This window comes from Misgurnus anguillicaudatus, chromosome 5 (genome assembly GCF_027580225.2).
Source record: "Misgurnus anguillicaudatus chromosome 5, ASM2758022v2, whole genome shotgun sequence".
Lineage (NCBI taxonomy): Eukaryota > Metazoa > Chordata > Actinopteri > Cypriniformes > Cobitidae > Misgurnus > Misgurnus anguillicaudatus.
The window spans coordinates 16,256,072-16,281,280 of record NC_073341.2 but is presented as its reverse complement, the minus strand read 5'-3'; the positions used below and the strand labels follow the sequence as shown (position 1 = coordinate 16,281,280).

At 36.3% G+C, this 25,209-nt stretch overlaps 1 protein-coding gene across 3 annotated transcripts in view; it reads left to right on the top strand.

Annotated features, from left to right (window-relative positions):
- magixb (MAGI family member, X-linked b) overlaps positions 1-25,209 on the top strand; it is an 80,873-nt gene that overhangs the window by 18,113 nt on the left and 37,551 nt on the right. For 2 of the 3 annotated variants that reach the window (XM_073867641.1, XM_055168343.2), the window contains exons 2-5: positions 4,169-4,458; positions 7,561-7,677; positions 20,501-20,620; positions 23,569-23,742. In XM_073867641.1, coding sequence (XP_073723742.1) covers positions 4,179-4,458; positions 7,561-7,677; positions 20,501-20,620; positions 23,569-23,742 — 691 coding nt within the window. In that variant the 5' untranslated portion in view covers positions 4,169-4,178. The remainder of the gene's footprint in view (positions 1-4,168; positions 4,459-7,560; positions 7,678-20,500; positions 20,621-23,568; positions 23,743-25,209) is intronic. The other variant, XM_073867642.1, reaches the window with a different exon arrangement.

The window sequence follows — 25,209 nt, the reverse complement described above, 5'->3', positions numbered from 1 at the left end:
TTTAGACTTTTTTAGACTTAAACCTGCCTAATCTGCCTTTAACTCATTCTCTGCCAACCTTTTTTTGAAAAGTTGCCGTCAGCATTTTTTTGTGATTTTCACAAAATTTCCACAAAATGCCTTCCAGGAATTTTTTCTTCTAAAATATATAAACATACAAATATATCAAATGAAAGAACAGACCCTCTGCTTTCAAACAAACAATAACAAACAAACAAAAAGGGAAAACTGTTTCATCTTATCTTTATTTTTCTCTATTAACTCTTAAATATGACAATTTTCTTTGAAAAATATTTTTATAGCAAAAAGCTAAAATAATTGCATTTTTGTGAATAATTTTGTTAGAGATCAGATTCAGAACGATTATCAAAACATACATAGAGTTTAAAATTAGTAAATAACGTTTTTTTTTAGTTTTTTCATAAATTGGGTAAGTGCATCTTTATTGACGAGATAACTTGTCAATGGCGGGGAAAGAGTTAAGTGTAAAAAAGCATTGGACAGATGATTCTGTGCCAAATGCACTTCGCCAGGGTTCGTACAGGTTTCAGAACGTTTTTTCGAATATGAAACATTTATACGTATAATCTTGATTTATTTCTTTTCTGTGCAATTTCAGTGCAGAAAGTACAGTGGAAGTCCTTATATGGGCATTCACCCGGAATAGCGCAGGCTTACACCAACTAAGAACTGACACGAAATCAACATTTCCAAAGAATTGTTGTTGTTTGTGAGGGAAATTTAAGCTTGTTCAGCTTCCCAATGAACCCAGCATTATGGAAACAATTGATGTAGATTGTTTATCCAAGGTAGCAGCAGAGTTGTGCAAGTGTGTTTGTTTAAAGTTGTATTTCGTTGAAATTGGGCGGTCCCAACCGGGTCGCAGGCGTTAAGTAAAACTGCATCAAACGCCTGTTTTATTGGCAATCGGCGCATTTTTGGCATATAATGTAAACGACATGAACATGTAGTGAATTATAAGTTGTCCAGAGATAGTGGGATAATGTTTTGTGAGTGTTTGGGAGCTTGTTTTTTTTTTCTAGGAAAGTAGCAGTTTAGCTGAACTGTCTTTTATAAATCAGATAAAACTAAAGACTCGTGAGAGATAGGAAGGATGCAATACTATAGGTAGTCAAGATTAACATGAGATTGGCAGAAACACTGTGTGTTATGTGACCTTAAACAGTCATTGTATTATAGAAATAGTGGCATTCACACCACGACCACAATAACCAAACATACTTTTGGAGTTATTTATTCAGCTAATAAAAGATTAAACATGGCTAGACAATCAAAAGCCTTTTGAATTTGAATGTGAAACTGCAGGGTGTGAGCTTTGAATAAGCATAAAATGCTAATATATTTAATGTTAGAGTTATCTTTAGTTATGGTTATTGGTGTGAACAGGGGTTAAGAATGACCAATGACAGTGCTGGCTATTACCAAGTAATAACAATTACAGCCATTAACTATAAAATTGATTGTAGGGCAGATAAGTCGTCTTGCCCTTTTTTTCTTGATCTGGTTTATCCACTTTGGCTGTCACAAACATCTTTTTTTCTTCTTATCTAATGGTAATCCTCTCTTCTGCCCTGATATCTCCTGCTTTATCCGACATCAGTCCTCTAACTAACCTACCTCTGCATTTTTCTCTCTTCTCCTCTGTGACCCGACTCTCTGCCCTCCTCTAACATTTATTCCTTCATTCTGTCAGCTCTCACGCTCCCTCGCCATCTGTACCTTCTTGATCTCCCTCTCTGATTATCTCTCCTTCTCCCCCTATCCGTTTCTCACCGGCCATCAACACAGTCACTGTCACATTTAAAGTCACTCCCGAGTATGAGATCGGATGAGACCGGGTAGGGGAATGACAGAACTGCTCTAAAACTGTCATGTCTCGAGGCATTTTAGCTCAGACTGCACCTGCCCCTCTCGCTTGCCCCGCCAACTGTCACTTACTGGGGCATCTCTCAATGTTAGAGCGTTGAGCCTTTAAACATCCAAGTCTCTTTGAATACTGGTCTGTCATTATCATATCAAACTGTCTGTCCACTTGATTTTTACTAAAGATGTGAAACGAAGTAAACCTTTTTTGGGGAACACTTTATAATAAGGGTCTATATATATCATAATGAACAAATACATACATTTATTTTTACTTAAACATGAGTTAAGGCATGTATTAATCATAAACTAATGAAGTCATCATTAAGTACAACATGACATGTTTTTTAGTTGTTAATTTAATGTATTAATTAACAATGAATTCTTGTGTTGAGTCATGTTGTAGTTAATGATGACTCTTCATTATGTAAATGCCATAACTCAGCATTAGTTCATGTTTAAGTAAGAGTTAATTTAGTTCATTATGATTCATGGACCCTTATTATGTGTAACATTTTGGGTATGTTTGTAAATGTCCTAATATAACAAAGGCCTAGTCCTGGATTATTCTAAACCCTCTCCCAATATGTATTTGTTTTCTCCAATAGTTGTGTTTTATCAAATGGTCATGGTAAAAAAGGGTTGGTCCTATTTTTTTAATGAGTAATGGGAGTATTTTGGGCGTAATGTACAATAAACCAATGAAAGTCTCAGCTCTCATCCCCTTTAAAAGCCAGTTACGCTGGCGCTATATCTAATCCCTATTTAGATGACGGACTTTGTAATCTGAAAATCTAAACGGAGGAAGAAGATCCCCAGTTTAAGATTAATGTTAAATAATTGTGTTGTTTTACACTTGTATTGAAATTGTTATTTTTTTATTAAAACCTTTAAAAGCCGTTTTCTTTTAGTCATGGAAGTAAAAAAGCAGGCTTTTAATTGCTTTAAATGTATGGCTATCCAATATCATCAAAAAATAATTTACAAGTATGTAAGAAAATGTTTGTACTCTAAAAATACTTTATTTGTAACAAACAAGAGATAAAGAATTTACACACGGCTCTTCCTCACGTTTAACAGCGTCATGATTTTTTTTAAGCATTACTTAAAAATGTTTCTCATCTAACCATATCCACAGGTACAGAGTCATCATATACAATACATCTGTGAGGAAGCATTTAAAAAACATTTAAAAATAGATGCATTTGTTTAAAGCAAAGCATTTATTTACTTACCAGGCTGCAGGTGAAGCAGCTCTTTACATCTTCTAACGTCTCATAATTAGTCCTCATTTATGTCCAAGAGACTCAATAATAATCTTTTACATTCAATCCTTTAATCTTTCATATTTAAAAGCGGTTTTTTGCTGCTGCGCATTCATGTGTGTGATAAGCAAACCCGCGTTGTCGTCCCGTTTATAGACGCATATTACTAATGCGCTCTTTAAATAACATAAAACACATTGCGTCATTAACTTTAGACTTTAGACCAGGTTTTTGTTGATCAATGGCGTAGTCTATTTTAGTTGCCTCAAAATAGCAACACGCCAACAATGCGCCTGAATACACCTCGTTTTCAGACCAGAACGCCCATGGTCGCAAAAGGGGGGCGCAAATGCATGTGCTATTTAAACAACATGGCGCTAAACTTGAAAATGATGTGCACTGCTGAGATATGTATTTACATATAGCAACAACAAATAATACCATGGCCCAAAAACCATGGTCCTTTTTATTAGTGTCATTACTTGATTAATAAATACGTATAGCATATAGTATGAAATTTTATATAGGTTAAACAGTAGATAATTCTCTGCAATGCAATGCAATACAGTACATTATTTTGTTGTGTTTTAGTCAATATTTTTTATGCAATGTAATATGATTATGATCTGCAAAGCTCATGTCCCAGTCAAGTGTTTAGGGGTTTCTTTAAATAGCATTGTTATCTTGAGTATCTTCTCCACCTGTTTTGATGAAGCAGGTTTGCGGAGTGTTTATTACCTCATACAGGGAAGACATCTGTTGATTTGTCTGGAGGCTTCAAACAGCACACTTAAAAATGAGAACAGTCTCTGTGTTGTTTAGGGCACATACTGACCTCCTGATCTTTGCCATAGAAACAGTTGAATAGTTGTGTATAATACTTTAGCAATATCATATAAGCTAAAAGTACCATTGTGCTGTTATTTAACTGGAGGTGACAACAACAGGTACACATTTTGTGTATCTTCTGGTGTCTGTTGTTCATAATCTAATGCCCATATTTCTTTTTTCTGTCTCAGTTCATTTGCCATGTCTAAGGTTGCAGTGAAGAAACTGCATTGGCGCTCTAAAGTGCAGGAGACTTTCATCCCACTGGTGGGCAGCTCTGGAGAGCTGGGCGTGGCCATCGGAGGCGGGGCTGATTATGGAGAGTTTCCATTTGTCACCGCTGCACCAGGGGGAGGAATCACTGTCGGTGATATCATCCTAGAAATCGGGGGGACGCCTGTTTTGGGCCTGACCTTAGGAGATGTACGCGGGGTCCTAAACTCCTGCCCGCATCCAATCCGCATTAAGACTGTTTCTCCAGGTAATTTCAGCGCTGTGCAATCTGAATTAACTGGACTGGTGTTATTGTTAAAGGAACAGTATGTAAGATTGTGGCCAAAACTGATATTGCAATCACAAAACTTGTGGCTAAAACTGGTACTGCAATCACACAACTGGTGGCCAATACACCACATGACAACATAAACATCAGTTGAGGACTGCAACTCCACTTTTTTAATGACGGTGTCCTGGCTGGACCACTGTTGTCAGTGATACAAGTATTTGAAATTAAAATGATTTCTTAATGTCTAGTGACATATCAGGGCCATTTTATGATTAATTGATATACATTTCTTATATACTGGTCCTTTAAGTGTTAAGTGTTTTGTTTTGTTTGACAGCTGTTTATTGCAATAATTTACTTCTGGTCTGGTATTTACATATACAGTAACAAGTGATGTTTATAGCACACCTTTTAAGCCACACATTTCACACACAGTTTGTTAGGTTTATAAAACAGTAGAGATATAATTCAGACTTAAGACAATGGTATTATGACATTGTCTTGCTGTCAAACGTTAGTAAAACATGTCCATGGTTGATGTGTATTTACTACCTATTCAGCTAGAACACCTGTTTGAACATAAAAGAGATAAGACCTTGAAACCAGTTGGTTGAAAGCAATCACAAAATTGTTTAAAAAAACAACAACACTGGTTCCAGGGAAAGGCCAATAAAGATGGAATAAAACACACATTTACTTCAAAATATATATTTTTCTGACTTTTTAGCAACAAGATCTTGCCAAGGACTTTAGGTTTAGCAACAACAAACCAACATACTTAAAGCAATATTATTTTGAATATTGCATTATTTACAGTAGCAAGTTATATCACATCACATTTTTCTACAATATCATGCAAACCTAATTCAAACCTTTAAGTTGATGTTAAAATTTCTCAATGTTTAAATCTATATTTTAAAAGCTTCATGTGCAACTAAGCCCAATGCTAAACACATGGCGTGATTTGGGGCGCAACGACCGTTCTGTATAAATACTGACAGATGTGGGAAATGTTTGAGAAACCTGTCTGGCAAAAGTAATTATTTAACAATTTTGCACAGAAATTACACACAGCAGCAATAATGTCATCAGACCGGACTGCTAGTTTAAGGATCTGACATTTAACAGCATTAATTATATACAGTACTGTTATAGCACTGGATATTCTTATCAGAGCAACTCCATCTTTCTGTCATCTCATTTGAAATTTGATCCTTGGTTGCAGGATGGTGGTATTTGTGCCACATGGGTTGTATGTTACCTCAGGGGGGCGCTGATATTTATCACATGATAACATAGAATAGACTATTTTTTTGAAAAATATGTCATACTTGACCATGACTTCCCTCGTCCTCTGTGTTTAGATTGATGAGCAACCTCTGCAATACTCTCTCTCTCTGTCTATGTCTCTCGGTCTTCTCTCTCTCTCTCTCTCTCTCTCTATCTTGCTGCACTGACTGTATGTCTCACTGCATCTCCTGTTCTCTCACTTCTTAACACCTTCATCGAGTATAAAAGCTACAGTTATGTACAGTAGCATGTTTCATTATATGATGAGCTGAATATGTTACAGAACTATTAAAACAGTATGTATCTTGTTCGGTTATTAACATGTCTTTTGATCTGCCTGTGTATCCTATATAACCACAATAGCCATAGACAGGAAAAGCTTTGTGCTAATTCTAGCATTTCTATTTTGAACACGATCAATAAGTACAGTCCCATGTGAAATGCATCTAAGTCTTTATAAAAACAGCTCTGGGTTCCAAACAGTGTAATTGATCACGGTGAGCGCCTTTTTGAGGATTTTTTTCATTTGGACATGTTTCCTTTTCGTTGTTTTGTGTAAATTTTGCCCTTTTTTGCTAGGGGATGAATTATTAAACCCCAGTATATTTTATATTACAGTATATGTACATTTTGAAGAGTGGTGGTGTTACCTGTGCAGAACTTACCATCATGATGCACTGTGTGGTTGCCAGATCTTTGCTGTGCGGTTGCTAAGGTGTTCTGAGCGGTTGTCAGCACCTTGCTATGGGGTTGCAAGGGCATTGCCAGTTTGTTGAGGGTGAATGAATATTGGCTCACATAAAAACAGCCCACCTGCAAGCCTTTATTATTTTGGTCTCTATGACTCAGGTCCCCCAATGTCACTTTGTGGGTTTTTTGTTGCACGTTTTATTAGCCAGCAGGGGAAAATCGTAAGTCAAAACTACGTTAAAAAAGTAATAGCATAACTCTCCTCATCAAATTTGAGATCAAAAATGTCAGTAGCATAATATTGAATAATTATAAGGATGAATAATAAATTAAAAACGAATTTCTCTTTAATGTCCAACCTTAATTAACTATGTAAGCTTCATGAATTTGTTTGAATATTTTTAAACATATAAGAGTTTCTTCCGAATAATAAATCAAGCGTAAAATATCACAGCGGTCATATTATATCTATATGCAGTGTGCGCGCGTGTGTGCGTGTGTGGTTTTAGGGCTTATATTCCTTTATGAGAACTGTGAGCTGTGTTTTATTACTATGAGAGGTGGGGTGGGGGTAGGTCTGTCATTTTGATGGGTTCGAAAGGCACTCTGTTCATCTATAACAGCCAAGTGGTCTGTCATCAGAGACCATAAAGTACACCAGATGAAATGAAGAGATCAGCCATGTTGAGTGGAGTACTGGGCAGTCGTGCCAATACTTTCTGTGTTTGTGTGTGTGTTAATGTTTGCTATTTAATCCAAGCCTGTGTGTGTATGTGTATATCATACAATTACCATTATAGCCATATTGTGCTTACATTTAAAGAAAGTGCTAGTGTTTTGTTGGTTGGGTGCTGGAGTAACCCTGGCTTCAGGTGATTGATTAGAAACACTGCTAATATCTACAAAGGTTAATCAATACTGTCTCTGGGGACTAGAGAGAAATGCAATGTCTTTAGATATTTTGAATTGCAGATTTTAAGGTGTGTAAGCACATCGTCTCATTTGAGAATGCTTATATAATCGTTTACAGGATATTCTTACAGTATGTGTTTGAAAAGTCTATTTGTTTACCTGTTTGTATCTCTGTCTTTCATTCAGGTTCGACTCTATGCAAGGATCTAAGGTTATACCTGAGCAAATGTTTCACACTTGGTTCGATGGACAGTCAACTCCAGCAGGTGATCAGAGAAAACCTCTACCTGAGAGCTGTGCCATGTGAGTACCACAGAGGAACATTGTATTGTATTGTAAACAGTCCTGCCCAAAACGTATGTGATTGGTGGAGCTTCTGGATGCTCAAACCTATTTTGTTTAAACACAAAAAAGCAGTTTTAACACTTTTAGAGAAATCAACGTATGTATAAATGGATTTATTAACATTTTGCAAACTTTGCAAATGAGTAATGTTTGTAAGTACGCACACAAAAACATATATACAGCCGTGGAAGAAATTAAGACACCACTCCAATTTTGACTTTGGTAGTCATTTTTAGATGTATTTTAGATGTATTGTGACCATTTCAGTCCAGTGTCTGTTGAATTTTAATAAAAGCAAACCTTGGGAGTGACATAAAGTCACCCAAGGCAAATGTAAAAGACAAAGAGTTTGGCAAGACACATGAAAGATGTGAATAAAAATCAGGGTTTTTCCTAAAAACATGTAAAAACATTAGTAGTATTTTGTTGGGAAATGAATTTGAACTTGTTTTCTCTGCATTTTTGCAGATCGGAAAATACAGCATTTTTTGTTATTTTGACCATGTTTTCTCCATTTCAATTTCCAGTAAATAAATGCAAATAAAAACACATACTGTATATATCCACCATTACGCAATAATCTACAAAATATTAGCTTATTTCACGCAACAGCACCTTTTGCAAATACAGTAGACTGATCAAACTCAATGAACTTCAGCTGAATGAAGTGCTAATTGGGGTGTGAGGTATTTATCAGGAAGCAGGAGTTGACAGCTCCGACTGGTTTCACTGTAACAAGAAAGGAAGGATACAAGAGACAGAAAAATGAGAGAAAGTTGGAAGTTTATATTGGATAATTCATCCTAAATTGAAAAATAGTGTCATTAATTATTCACCTTCATGTTGTTTTAAAACTGTTAAAATAAAAGGTTAATAGCGACCAAGGAATACCAAGAACCCCTTTATACACAATCAAAAGACTTGGAAAACAACACATGTAGTATTAAAGGGGACATGTCACAATCATTTCTTATGATTTAAAATAAATCTTTGATGTCCTCAGAGCTCAGTATGTGAAGTTTTAGCTCAACTTAACATATATACACTCACCTAAAGTATTATTAGGAACACCATACTAATACTTTGTTTGACCCCCTTTCGCCTTCAAAACTGCCTTAATTCTATGTGGCATTGATTCAACAAGGTGCTGAAAGCATTCTTTAGAAATGTTGGCCCATATTGATAGGATAGCATCTTGCAGTTGACAAAGGATTGTGGGATGCATATCCAGGGCACGAAGCTCCCGTTCCACCACATCCCAAAGATGGTCTATTGGGTTGAGATCTGGTGACTGTGGGGGCCATTTTAATACAGTGAACTCATTGTCATGTTCAAGAAACCTATTTGAAATGATTCAAGCTTTGTGACATGGTGCATTATCCTGCTGGAAGTAGCCATCAGAGGATGGGTACATGGTGGTCATAAAGGGATTGACATGGTCAGAAACAATGCTCAGGTAGGCCGTGGCATTTAAACAATGCCCAATTGGCACTAAGGGGCCTAAAGTGTGCCAAGAAAATATTCCCCACACAATTACATCACCACCAGCAGCCTGCACAGTGGTAACAAGGCATGATGGAATCATGATCTCATTCTGTTTATACCAAATTCTGACTCTACCATGTTTTTCCCTTTTCACACCATTCTTTGTAAAACCTAGAAATGGTTGTGCATGAAAATCCCAGTAACTGAGTAGATGAAATAATCAGACCGGCTCGTCTGACACCAACAACCATGCCACACTCAAAATTGCTTAAATCACCTTTCTTTCCCATTCTGACATTCAGTTTGGAGTTCAGGAGATTGTCTTGACCAGGACCACACCCCTAAATGCATTGAAGCAATTGCCATGTGATTGGTTGATTAGATAATTACATTAATGAGAAATTGAACAGGTGTTCCTAATAATCCTTTAGGTGAATGTATATATTTTATTATTGCATGTTAAAATTGCCACTTGTAGGTATGTGCAAAATGTGCCGTTTTGGGTGTGTCCTGTAAAATGCAAATGAGCGGATGAATTGCAAACACTGATCACAATGATGGTGGTTTGATGCATTTCAAACTTAGTTGTGCTGTCAATGGCTGAATCCCAAACCGCCCACTTCCATACTATATAGTATGTAAAATGCGCTACTTTGCGTACTATATAGTATGGAAGTAGGCGGTTTGGGATTCAGCCAATTACTTTTTTCTCTCTCTCTTTCTCTCTTCACTAAATCGCAGTGCTGTGATTGGATAGTGCAGATTAAGGGGCAGTATTATTATAATAAGATCTCCTTATGACATCATAAGGTGAGACAAATTTCAATGACCAAATTTTTAATGTGCTTGCAGAAAATGGTTTACCATAACTAAGTTACTGGGTTGATCTTTTTCACATTTTCTAGTTTGATAGATACACTGGGAACCCAATTATAGCAAGGCTGATTTTCATGCAATGCCCCCTTTAAAGGAATAATACATTTTCTTAAAAAAAATCCACGTAATTTACTCACCCCCATGTCATCCAAAATGTTTATGTCTTTCTTTGTTCAGTCCAGAAAAAATTTACAATCCCAAACGAAGCATAAAGGGTCTTATCTAGTGAAACGATTGTCATTTTTGGCAAGAAAAATAAAAAATATGCACATTTTAACCACAACTTCTCATCTTGCACTAGCTGTGTGACGTGCCAGCGCGACCTTACGTAATTGCGTAAGCACTTTCTAAAGGGTACCATACCAGCTTTTGTACCATATTTGCAGCTGCATATGGGTTTGAAACAACATGAGGGTGTATGAACAATGGCATTTTCATTTTTGGGTAAAGTCTTTAGTAAAATAATGAAAACTCACCAAGATGTGATGGAGGGAATGAATTGGGAAATCCTCCTCAAAACATTGTGCTTTTCACACCTATTTTCTCTCAGCTGTTTGTTTGAATAATTTTTCTACTTAACTCCATTTGTTCTGACTGAGTCTTAAAACTCTAATTATATTTTGAGTAATTTCTTTCCCATTAAATACTTGTGCAGAGATAAGACAGATTTGGAATAACCTTCATCAAAAGCATTTTGCTAAGTAGATGAAGTTTTGCTGTTTCATGGTGAAATTATTACCATGCACTGAGACTTCACAAAGTAATCTCACCCTCTCTTTCCCTCTTTTATTTTACCACTTATTTTAAATGTTTAATTGTAATTGGTCTGGGGAGACAAGAGAGACATGTACAGTCCCAAAAAGGAAGGAAAAAGATAGACATACTGTACGGAACAAAAAACCCACAACAAATAAATTGAACAAGACAAAGAATTATCTTTAAACTATACATTTTTGTGCAGTAACATTGCCCAACATTGACAGTAGTGGTAAAAGTTAAGCGAGATAGTGAATCTTTTCTGTTCCAGTGTTTGCTTTTTAAAGGTTTTTAAGTTTCAGCCACCACACACTGACTTGAGTTTCCAGTCACATGATTTGTGAAGGTTTTTCTGTTTCTGTACTCATAGTTCACTAAAGGACATAATCTGGCTCCATGTATGTTTATGTTGTTTGTGAGTTTGAAGGTTTACATGGACTTGAGTGGGGTAATCTCTGATTTATAGTGAAGTAGGTCATGCCAAGCTTGACGCTGCTTGCTTTGACGCGCACCATTCTGTTTGCAGAGAGACCAATAAACATAAACAAGACTGCAAGCGTGCCTTAAACTCAGCTTTGCCAAACACACTCAAAAAAATTGAAGATACAATGACATACAAAATTCCCACATAATGCTCTCACATAGACACCATAATAAATTCATTATTCAAATGCTTTTACAGGACAGTCTATATAATGCAACAGCTTATTTTAACAAATGTTTGTCTCAATCAGTGCCAGATTGTTTCCTCCATATAAAAAATTAGGTGCTCATTTTTTAAGTATATTCACTGAGTTTCAGTTGACTGAAAAAATATCTAATATCTAACACTAATATATCAATACACAAAAATTTATAGTTTGTTGTAAATGTATTCAATTCAATTCAGTTTATTTGCCAGACTCATGTCCAAAAACCACGCAAGACAGGACAGATAAAAACAGAGAAAACATACAAACAGTTAAAAAGAGTAAATACAAAAATTAAAATACATACAGACATTTCAACCAATGCATTCTCAGACTGGATGTTTACCTGGAGCAACTCACTATATTGTTTATTCAACCCTGTATCATGAAGTTATTTACCTATAGTCACGTAAATTTGTGAGTCTTAAGCGTGACGTTTTTCTGCCTTTTTGCGTGAACAGGTCACATATTTCTGTTTACGTGTCACTGTTACGTATTTGTTACTCAACAGTTTTGTCCTATTTTCTTACCATTGTCGCTTTGGTTTGGAGTTAGATTTTGTGTTTTTTTATATTTTATGATTTTTAAACCATTGTCGCCTGGCATTAGGGTTAAGGGGGTCTCACAGCGGCCGTGCCGTTCTAAAAAAATCTAACACATTGTTTTCTATGAGTATACGCACACCAGCTTTGACTCAGGAAGTTGCTCAAATCTCTGTTGCGGCACACACACACACCACTCACATAGTTTAACATTAAATAACATCATATTTGTCCCAAATAATTAACGATTAACATTGGCTGCTAACATATATTTTGCATTTTGAAGTAGACGCTATCTGACGAAGTTCGCACTATTTAATGTGCACTTCCGGTTTATGATACCTCCAAGTTGTCCTAGACGCGACTCGACGCAGCGCGATGCTGAGCTGCGCGGCTGGTGTGCGATCCCCTAGAGTTGTGTTTGGGTAAGGATGTAATTTTATGTAAATGTAACCCTAAACCAAAGTGACAATGGTAAGAAAATAGGACAAAACAGTTGAGTAACCAATATGTGACAATGACACTTAAACAGAAATATGTGACAGGTTCACGCAAAAAGGCTGAAAAACATGTCAGTGTCACGGAAAAGACTCACAAATGTACGTGTCTATGGGTACGTAATTTCGTGATACTGGGTTGGTTTATTACACCGATCATCAGCCATAACATTATGACCATCTGCCTAATATTGTGTAGGTCCCCTTTTTGCCACCAAAACAGCCCTGGCCCATTGAGATCTAACCCCTTAAATCTTTCTATCAGAACCAGCATTCACTTTTTCAGCAATTTCAGCTACAGTAGCTCGTCTGTTGGATTGGACCACACAGGCCATTCCTGCTTCTAACACATCAACTTTGAGGAAAAGCAGGAAAATGGGTAAAAGTAAGGATCTGAGTGACTTGACAAGGTCCAAATTGTGATGGCTTGACGACTTGGTCAGACCATCTCCAAAACTGCAGCTCTTGTGGGGTGTTCCCGGTCTGCGGTAGTCAGTACCTATCCAAAGTGCTCCAAGTAAGGAAAAGCAGTGAAGCGACGACAGGGTCATGGGCAGCCAAGGCTCATTGAGGCTGGTCTGTGTTGTCCGATCCAACAGAAGAACTACTGTAGCTGAATTTGATAGAAAGGTCTAGAGGAGTTCATGCCTCGACGGGTCAAGGCTGTTTTGTTGGCAAAAGGGGGACTTACACAATATTAGGCAGGTGGTCATAATGTTATGGTTGGTCGGTGTATTATTACATGAAGTAAATATTTTATATGGCCAGTATTTTTCTCAAATTTCTCATTATTAACAGGTTATACATGTGTCTAAATATCTTTAAACCTTTGAAAGGCAATATTTGAGCAAACTGACAATTGGAGAAGATATATTTAGCCCTCTTTGATGTTGTATTTCAGTACACTGATGTAATCATTGCAGTAAGACGACTGAGCTGCGTAATTTGCCAGAATAAATTGACAAATTGTATAATAAAGCTGATTCTATTATGATAATGAACTGAGTTTATAGATAGGTTAATCACATTACAGTCAAAACTTTAAAGGGAATCATTTGCTCATACAAGAAACTGACTAATGTTGTAATAGTCACGCATTATCTACTTAAAGTCTAAATGTAACAACAGTCTTTATTCTTTGTTTTCTCTAGTCAGGTAGACGGTCATTTTGTTTTTCATTGTATTGCATAAGTTTAATTAAAAGCACATTTTGCCGCAGATAGATTAAAATCTTCATTACTATTTTAGGACCTGATTTACCAAAGGCTTAATGTTAATCAGTTAACCAGGCAAACACGTTCATAAAATTGATGCTAAACACAATTTGCACGGAATAATTGCCATCTTGCAGGACTATTTTGAGTATTATTCTCAGTAGGATGTAATAATCTAAACTTGCTCTTGCTCTTCACTGTGGTTATGAATGCATGCCTGGTCATAACATGACCTTGGATGATTTACCAGTTACAGGACAAATTTAACCAAAGCAATGAATGCTTATTAGTGTATAACTTGCCTTTAGTGTAGTGTAGTTGTGTAGATGTCTCGGCGTGACCCTGAAGCAGCTGTATAGTAGTCTGGTTAACTTGAGTAGACAGATCTGTTGTGGCCACTGGCTGGGAGCTCTAGTTTCATCTGACAGACATGAAAAACAGCAAAGTAAACACTGTGGATGCCTCCAGCTTGGTAGTCATCTGTACCTGTCTAATGCACGCAGCTATAACACTGACAGTAATTGGTGTGACTTGAATATATAAACCCTCATGCTTTGATTTGAAAAAATAAAAATAAAGAAATAAATTTAATGCACAGCACCAGATTTAGTCAGACCTTGACTCTGCTAAACCAATTGAAAAATGTTTAATCCTTACATCGGATGGAATTTATCACATATTTTGACTGCTACGTCTTTTGGGCACTATATTGTGTGAGTGGGCTCATAGATTGGCAACATTTTATGCATCATACATTAGGATTGCTCCATGTGAAGGCTGTCGCTGTACCAAAAGATAACAAGCTTAATTATGCTGTCTTCAATAATATCTGCTTCTGGTCATTTTCCTGAGGCAGCATGTCAAGTACCCTTTACGAAGAAGGCAATCCCAGAATGCATTGTAATGAGCTCAGTAAAGACATTTATCCATTATAGCAGACTTGTCAATCTAAATATTGATTATAAACATGATTTATTAAGGTTCAGTCTAATGAATCATGACATTTTTGCCTAAAGATATATGTTATAATGCTTACTGTAGTGAGGTGATATTAGCCCAGAAACATGCTGTGATCATGAGTGTCCTGTGCACTTCATGTAAAGAATGCGGTTTGTGAGTTTCTTCCAATGAAAAACTTCCAGATTGGTCACTTACAGTATAAGGGTTTGTTTTTGCAATACATAACATCTATGAATGTTTAATATTTAAATATTATACCATGGGTCTGTTGAATGCTTTATTCTGATTGGCTGAGAAATGTTTCATGGGTGTTGATTTTTTTTTGTTAATCGACGCACACCTAACCTTTTAAATGTCTTAAAAATAGGCACCAGAGCAATGTTTGTGGTAACTGTGATATAAGAGGAACTCAGGTCCTTTGAATTATTTGAAAATAATGCACACCCGCAGTGTAAAGGCAGGTGTGCATTATTTTCGAATAATTCAACGGCCCATCGTCAATTATTCCTTACTTATCGCATGTACTACTGCCTCATATAGTGGTAGGCAGAGAAATAATTAGTACATTTAATGTGCATTATTTTTTTGAATTTACATATAATTTCAGTTCAGTTTCTGAAAATATGTACGTACTTATAATAAAGCAGAGGTCTTCAACCTCTTTTGGGCCAAGAACTTTTTAAATGAATAGAAAGGAGGAGCCCCCAGAACATGTAGGAAATTAAAATTGGATTTTAGAAACATTATAGATATTGAAATAATACATTTTTGACATAAAGTTTTAAATAAATTAAATAGATTTTATTGTGGGAACGTTCTGCTTCTTATTTTAATGAAGACCCATGCGATATGTTAGAGAGTAATTTGAGCGACTCTATTTGTGGACATATTTTATATTTTCAAACCATAAATGCCAACTTGATCTTATCACTAATTTGTATGAATTCATACGAAGTGAATCACACAAAAAATATATGATTAGTAGAAAAAAAACAATCATGATACCCCACCCTTAACCATTAAACCCAACAGCACAGGGGCAAAATCAAATCATGTACAAAAACGTACATATTTGGAAATTAATATGAATTAAGCCCGGAATATTGTCTGTTTTTACGTGTACACAAACGTATGCGCACAGTCGAGTGCACAGCTTGGCAAAGTGTAGTTTATTTGACATGTATGTGTACACAGATGTTCGAAGTATGTGCATTGTGACAAAATGCATGCAATGCATCTCCTGGGCTACATCCTAAATTTTCCTGTAGCAGTGCACGTACAGTACACGTGCACTCTTCTAATGATGAAAATTGCATTATGCGCACTATACTTGGACCCTCGCATACACATTAAAAATGGACTATACTTTGGCCTTTAGCCATCTCATTAAAAACAATTATGATGCCCACCCCTAACCACTAAATCAAATCACTTACAAAAACATACACATTTGGTCGTACGAATTCATACAAATTATCCATCTCATAAACTAAGTACTGTATAAATCACCACCTATTTGTAGATGCACAAAATCCCAGGATAATTTTTTATGAAAGATGGAGGCTATTACATGGTTAAATATTGACTTCCTCTAGATTTTGAACTGGAACTCTGAAGTTCATTCCCCCACCATTTGAAGTCCTGTGTATAAATATATAGACTTGCCTATACTTGATTAGATACTTGTGTAGAGCCATGTTATTCCTCATTTAACTCTTTCCCTGCCAGCGTTTTAATAAAAAAAGTTCCCAATCTGCGCCAGCATTTTTTATGATTTTCACAAAAGTTTTATGCCTTCCAGAAAATGTTCTTCTTTAACATAAACTTACAATATATCAAATGAAAGAACAGACCCTCTGCTTTCAAACTAAATAAATCTAATAATAAACCGTACGAGCGAGCGTAGTAATAATGTAACGTATACAGGAAAGTGCTAAGTTGAGCCAATGTTGGCTGACTCTCCATAGGATGAAAAAACCCTAGGAGAAAAACCCTGTGGGAAAACTCCTAGAAGGAGAAAATCCTCCACTTCTACGTTTCCTGTTTCTCAAAATGTATTTTTGGTATAAAATTCAAGATATTCATGTCAGTTTGTATCCACTGTAAATGAAAACATGTTAGAATTGAACAAAAGCAGCAGTTACTGTTCCATTAAACCACAGCCATTGAATGATAAACATTGACTAGAGAGACAGTGAGTACAGTCAGATCACATGGCCCATTGCCACAGAGCAGGGCAGGACATAAAGGATTAAACCGCTTAAAAGAATTAAGAAACGGTTGGATGTTTATCAATTATTCATGCAGTAGAATGAAATTAAATGGCCTTTATAATGGGTAAGTACTTTACAAAGGGCTTTTTAAGAGAATAGATTGCTTTGCTTGGTTTTGTTTAGTTTTGTACGACATATATAACAAACTTAAAAAACAGCTTATTTCATTGCATTTTTAATACATATTAAAAACCTTTTATTTATCATTTGCATGACAGATTAATTCATGTTATATCATACACTCTAAAAATGTTGGGTTATTTTTATCCTAGTGTTGGGTCAAAATGGATGAGCAAAGCTATTGGGTTCAATTAACCTAGAAAATGTTTATATTTGATCCAACAATAGGTTAAAACAACCCAGAGTTTTGATTAAAAAAGTTAAATTACAACCCAAGGGGCTGGGTTTGTCCCTTGTTGACCCAACACTGGGGTTAAAATAACCCTGCATTTTTAGAATGTATATTTACTCATTTTTGCATCATGTGTTTCCATCAAGATTTTGTCATTATTTTGCTTGTGCTTGCCTTGAGCCTAATTTATGGGCGTCTGGAAACAAGCATTAGTGCGCGCTGTTGAGTACCCCTGTGTCCATCTTAAACAGAGACTTCAGCTATGAGTATGTATACGATATGTGAGCAAATGTAGGATTGTCATGTTTGGTCTTGTTGTGTAGCTTTATGCATCTCATTCTGTCATGAGAAGGACCTTGGGTATGCCGAGGTCACCGTGAGGTTATTTATAGAGGGTCATCATTATGACTCAGGGGGTCAAAAACACTCGACAACAATTAATGGGCTCATCATTAATTCATGGTTTGAGAGTCTCATAATGTATTCCTGATGCCTCAGATGTGTGGCTCAATCACTTAGAGATAATTATTCACACTGAGCTTGTCTAGTGTCTGTTAAGAGATATCCCTGCAGTCCCACAGAGCTTACCAATGGAAATCTTCAGGTTTCCAGAGTTTTTAATGTGTTTGGTAGTTCATAAAACATGCCAGACAGCGACTACAGCTCCCTGCAGTGTTATACTTCATCTTAAACTTAACTTTTATTATAAGACATGCAAACCTCATGCTTAGAGGCTTTATGAAATATTTCCTTTAAACAATATTGGAAAACTGTAAAACTGCAGAATTACATTATAAAAATGCTAAAGTATATTTGAGATAGACTTGAGATTTGGAGCATCAAAGTTTGATTTCACTCAATTCACATTGATCTAATAATAATCTTTGATATGATCTTACTCGGTCTATATTAAAGATATAATGGTTATATTTTTAAAGAATGTTCTTTACATTATGTCGAATGATTTTATGTTGAAAACAGTAAATCACAAAAAAAATCCCTTCAGCTGGGTTTTCACAGGCAGGCTCATATATACAGTAACACACTCTTCTGTGTATTTGTAATATTTGCATACTGATTGATCTTTTCTTTATTATATCTATTAACTACACATCTGTTCATCAGTATGTGTCCACTGGCCCAGAAGAAACCCGCTCAATACCGTCCAAACCGCCAATACTCTTCTGCTTTGGGATGTGCCATAAAATGTACAGCAGTGCGGTTGTCCGCATTGTGATCTATGATCGCTTTCAATACACGGTCAATGAAGTCATCATACATAACAGTTAGAAAACACTTAAAGGGGACATATCATGAAAATCTGTCTTTCCATGTTTAAGTGCTATAATTGAGTCCCCAGTGATTTTATCAACCTAGAAAAGGTAAAGAAGATCAACCGAGTAACTTAGTTTTGGTAAATCATTCTCTGCAAGCATGTGAAAAAAATAGGTCATTGAAATCTGGTTCTCCTTGTGATGTCAGAAGGGGATAATTCCCCTTAATTTGCACTATCCAACCACGGCACTGCTATTTTGTGCAGATATCAGCTCATTTGCATTTTAAAGGACACACCTAAAAACGCCACATTTTTGCTCACACCTACAATTTTAACATGATATAATAAATTATCTATATGGTATTTTGAGCTAAAACTTTACATACATACTCTGGGGACACCAAAGATTTATTTGACATCTTAAAAAGTCATGTGAAATTTCCAAATAACACATACAGTGTTGATTTAATATCCTACACTTTTGGTTACCGAGTCACAGCCTATTCACAATGGGGGTTTGTGGTAACACTTTAAGATGTATTTGTTATTATTAAATGCATTAGCTAACATAAATTAACAATGAGCAATATTTTACTTAGCACTTTTCACCTTTGTTAATGTTAAGTGAATGCCAATACAATTATTCATGCTTGTTCATTGTGCATTAACTTTCAATTTTAAAAATGTATTAATAAATGCTGAAATTAACATAAATGCTGAGATGAATAAAAGCTGAAGAAGTATTACATTGTCAATGTTACTTAGCAAACGCATTAACTAATGTTAAAAAAACCACCTTATTGCAAAGTATTACCAGGTTTGCAAACTCAATTTAAAATCTAAATATAACACAATAATAATTTTATTTGAGCACTGAATCCATATCTCATTATGTCATTACTTTACAATATACTTTTCCTTTTTTTAGTTTCTTTCAAAAGATTTCTAATATAAAATTTCTGCATGCACCATGCTACTGATTTTTTAATTAAGATGCAGTAGTGCATGCATGCAATTTATGTAATTATACATATGCATAATACATGACACACAGATACAGACCTCTCCTATTAAACAGCGTTTTTTGTATTCACAGCAGAATTCTGCCACAAATTTTGTGCATTAAGCGTTGCTTAATTGTGTACGCACACATGTGCACACATACACATGCACACCCTTGAGGCCACCCTTAAATTAGACAGATGATGCTTCTTTCTCTCCGTTGTGTCCTCTTCTCTATCTGTGATTGACGCATGGTGGGCGTGGCAGAAAGTAACTCGGCCTAATCATGCCAATAACCCCCTGGCTGTGTAAGCTACTGGTGGATATATCAATACACACACACACAAACAGAAACACACACACACACTATAGTGCATCCCACTGGGAAGTGTTGAGACTAATGTTCATGTTGTGATGTATTGGGTGCTTTTACTTATCAGACTCTTAATTAGAGAAATCGAAGTGGAAAGCAGGATTTGTGCATGTTTGCACTGTGTGTGTTTGTGTGTTTTACCGCACGGAGTGATGAAGAATTTGTGATTGATGATGTGTCAGTGTTAAACCGTTCAGAGACCACAAAGAGAGAGAGAGAGAGAGAGAGAGAGAGAGAGAGAGAGAGAGAGAGAAAGAGAGCCGTGTCAAATATTCGAGGCTGGATCCCTGTAATTGGTCTGGGCTGTTCATAGCCCTGTTTCTTGTCAGTCAAGGATGGATGGAGAGGGAATTAGATGCCATCTTAATCTGTGACTGCACATACACTGAGCTAAAGGCCTTTAGGTCAGTGATGTGTCAATAATTCTGTATGTGATTTAGATTTGCTGTATTCATCACGTTCCTCTCTGTCTGCTGTCGCCCCCAGGTACAACTAGACAGCGGCGGGACGGGGAGATCAAAGGAGTCGACTATAACTTTGTCTCAGTTGAAGAGTTCTTCTCGCTTGAGGAGTCTGGGGCGCTACTAGAGAGTGGCAAGTTCAAAGGTCAGCGGGCACACTGTATATCATTATATACCGAATAAATCAATAGAGGGTTTAAAGGATAATTGTGGTAAAGCACAATTTTAACTGCACTTATTCTGTTATTATTGCCATAATTATAGTGTATTAGCTTGGACATCTTGCTTTTAGGCCAAACTGGTTTGGTTTCATGCAGTTTTCTTCGTTTAAAGGATTACTCCACTTTCATAAAAATCCAGATAATTCAGATAATTTACTCACCTCCTTGTCATTTATGTCTTTCATTCTTCAGTCAAAAAAAAAGTTCCCGGCAAGTGGAGGAATTCACTACAGCTTTTTTCATGTAGTGGAAGTGGAAGGGGCAGGATTTTGGGTGCATGAGCAAGGCTTGCGGACAGACTCCGCTCCACCTCTGTAACCACCCACGTTTTGCCGTTTTTCGCATGTCTCCTATTCAATTCAATTTTATTTGATTTATATAGCATTTTTCACAATTGTTAATTGTTTCAAAGCAGCTTTAGCATAGAAAAGCGAGCGTAGTAATAATGTAACGTATACAGTAAAGTGGTAAATTAAGCCAAAGGTGGCGGACTCTCCAGGGGATGAAAAAAACCCCTAAGAGAAAACCCTCCTGGGGGAAAACTCCTAGGAGGGGAAAAACCCTTGAGAGAGATACATATATATTTATATATATAAATACTATCGGGGTATGTGAACGGGTAAGCGAATTAAACTGGGTTACCGCCGGTGGTCACTGGTCAGGCATCGGCTGGGCATCTCCTATTGAAAATAACCTAGACACTCTCGCAGCGTTCCATGTAAAACGCCCCTGACGCGAAGCGCGACCTTATGTATTACTTAATCACATTGAACGGTCACGTGTTACATATGTGAAACACACACTTGCGGATCATTTTAAACAATAAACTGACACAAAAACATTAATTATAGTCATTTCACATACAATAATGTCAGAACTGTCCTCTTTCTCCACACTTGTAAACACTGGAGCGGTACTTTCACATACGTCATGAGTGACCTTTCAGCGTGATTATGTAATACGCTGGCACATCACAAGGCTAGTGCAAGACGAGAAGTTGTGGTAAAAAAGTACTTTTTTTGGTGAAAATTATGATAATTTCGCTAGATAAGACCCTTATGCCACAGTTGGATCATTTAAGGCCCTTTGAAGCTGCATTGACACTGACTGCATGATGTCCAATAAAGTCCACTATATGCATGCAGACATATCCTGGAATGTTTTCTTCAAAAAATTTATTTTCCACTGAAAAAAAGAAAGACATAAACATCTAGGATGACACGGGGGACACTTTATTTTATGAAAGTGGAATAATCCTTTAACTTGGTGTTAATACAATACTGCACAACATTTGCAGTTGTCACAATAATCAGTGCGCAGCTTCTTTTAATTTGGCTGTTCGTATTAACACATACATTTATACATTTACTGTTAATTGTATTGTATTGTAAAGATATTCATACCTCATAAATAACATGAAAATCATCTACTGTAAATTAACTGTTTTGTGATGTTATGGGAAGAGAGAACCTCAGCCAGGTGGTTTTAAAAAAAAAACACGTTACTTGTGCTTTCCATAAACAGTAAGTCAATGCAAAACACAAAGTAATACAGGTCCACCAGATAGGCCTGCACCAAACCAACCAACCGAGTAACGTGCAGATCTATGCTGGTGTAAGCAAATCTTCAGCAGGGTCAGAATGTAATAAATATTATACTTACAGTACATGTATTCTACAAGTTTATAATAAAGAAGATCATATTCAATCATAAAGGTGACACACCCACTAAATAAGTGCATTGCATTTATGTATAAAATATACATTTATAAAATCATGTAATTCTGTTAAACAGCACATTGCTTTTTTACCATGATGACTTTATTCTCAGTGACACATGTGCTTTTAGCATGTGAATTATGAGTCTCAGGGGTCGGATCAGCTACCTCGCCTGATTAAAGAAATAAAATGAATTAGCATAAAAAATGCTGCTGCTTTTACAGAACGCAATAAACGTCATTCTCACCTTGGCGATTCGGCCGTATGATTTACTTACCGCCGCAAGTCACTCGATCAATAACAGACGGAGATTAGGACGGCTTTAAAAAGCTGTTGGAGGTCTGTAGATAGGCCCATGTAGGATCACTGTAGTCATATGTACAGTGATCCATCCTTGGTGGATTTTTACGCTTTTAGAGAATATACAATGACAGTGTAATGGATTATCATGCATTATTATGGTGACCTTGATAATGATAACCAACCTTTTTTGTGGTCCTGTTGGCTATTTTTGGTTAAATAAAGCTCTTGATTCACTCTTAAGATAAATAAAACCGCATTTGACTCTGTATTGTATATAATGTTTTTTTGTACACATAATACACAAACATGTAATGACAGTATCAGCCGGGTATTTAGAAATATCATATTTATAAACATGTTTGCTATCCATCAAAAAGTTTTGAATGTTTTATCTGGACATACACAATGTTCTCTCCAAGTGGTACAAATACATATTATAAATGCATACAGTTATGTAAGAAGTGTTTAAGATGTAACTTGTATGCAGAAAATGACCTGCATGTATTTGTGGATTATATTATCTTACTTTAGAGCTATTGCTCATCCATTATTCATCTGCAGTACAACAAATAATATAAAATGTATTTACCGAACAATTTTTGAACCTGCAGGCTCATACATTTTAGACAAGAATCATGCCTGTAAATCACAGCATCTCATATTGTTCATTGTCTGATAAAGCACTGAGCCCTTGTGATGACACTTCTGTCATGTTGTATCTATTTGCCGGGAGGTGCTGCAGAAGCCCTTTCTTGGAGGACCATAGTACCATCATTACTACAAAACTACTACAAAACCTAGACTATCCCAGGAAACTAACTACCAGCCTTATTTCATCTTCACCGGATTAGGTAACTACTATGGAACACCTCGTCCGGTCCACATCAGTCCTGACAGTCCACCCATTACATACACGGAGCACAGGAATCTGCTGAGGAAATTTCGAACCCGTAGCAAATCTCTAAGTAACCTGGAGAAAACAGGAGAGGAGGGCGACAACAGTGAAGAGGACTCAGGGCTGTCAGGTGAGAAGAGCAGCGTTCAGATCTGGTTCGTGTGTTGACAACAGTTTGCAACACTGTCACGTTATACATGTTATTATGTCAAATTTAAGGTACAGAAAAATATTTTTATTTAGTTTTCATCCATTGAATTGAGATACAATATCTTGATCTGTACTCTTTTGTGTACTATTCATTCACAATAGATCACCCTCTTGAGTATTTTTATGCATACAAAAATGAGATGAGTTGCTCTTGGTCCTTTTGTGTTGAGAATGGTGCCGTGAGCTATTCATTGCTCACCATCGTTATTGATATAGCAAAAAATGATATGAGCTACAATATTTTAATAATTTAAGTGAATATAACAGACTGTAACAAGGGCATACATACAGTAGGTGCCAAAATTTCCCTGAATGTGACTTCATTTGTTCATTCACATCAAAGATATTTCCCTTATCTTTCCCTTGTGTTTTTGTGCTCCAGGTGACACATTAGCAGAATATTTGTTTCCAGACAAATATAACCCAGACAGCTCTTCATCACGTCTATATTTTATCGTCTCCTTTCTCTAAGATATTCTCTTTTTTTTCTTGAGCAGACTACAAATACTGTGGGTTTCTTGAATTTTACATTTGCTTCCCTGTGTCATTATTCCACTTTCCTCTTATGTTCGGCTCTGAATAAGATGTGTGGGCGCAAATATAATATAACAGATGTTTCACATATTACACAGCAGTTTCCTGCTATCAATACCCATAGATTTTTGACATTGAAACATTTTTCTTTTACAAAAACATGAATATGATAAACTTGCACATCATTTATCTTCAGTATAGGCAGTTTACAACAAAAATGCACCATGAAAATTAAAATAAATAAATAAATAATTTAGTTAAAAAAAGTTTAGTTGAGTCACTTGACCAAAATGTCTGTCATGGTATTAAAAATCATTTAGGTGTTTCTGAAGGTGTATGCTTAAAGGTGTCGATGTTAACGGGTGCACAGCCTGTACTCCATTCACTTTGAAGTTAGCTCTAAATATCCTCTAAAATTGGAGCTTCCCGATACTTCCAAAACCTAGAAACCAGTTGGTCTCACTGTTCATGAAGACCCTGGAGGTCCATAAACGTCACCAACTCGTATTCAAAGACCATCTGGGCCTACTGGAGTTTGCCTACCAGGCACACATTTGACAAGATGGTGTACTGACCTACATACTCCACAGGGCATAAATGCTCCCAGCTTGATAAAGATTATGCTTTCTGACTACTTTAATGCTTTACATGCGTTCGTCCTTTATGTCTTGAGAACAAGCTTATGGTGAGGTACGGTAATTAGTACCTATTCAGTGTAAACAACCTATATGAAGTGGTGGTTGTTCCGAGAAATACTGATGCACCCCACGGGTCTGTCCTGGGTCCCATTCACCTTCTATGAAATGGGCTTTAACCGCAACATCAGTTCATGCTTTGACGTTAAAATTAAGTC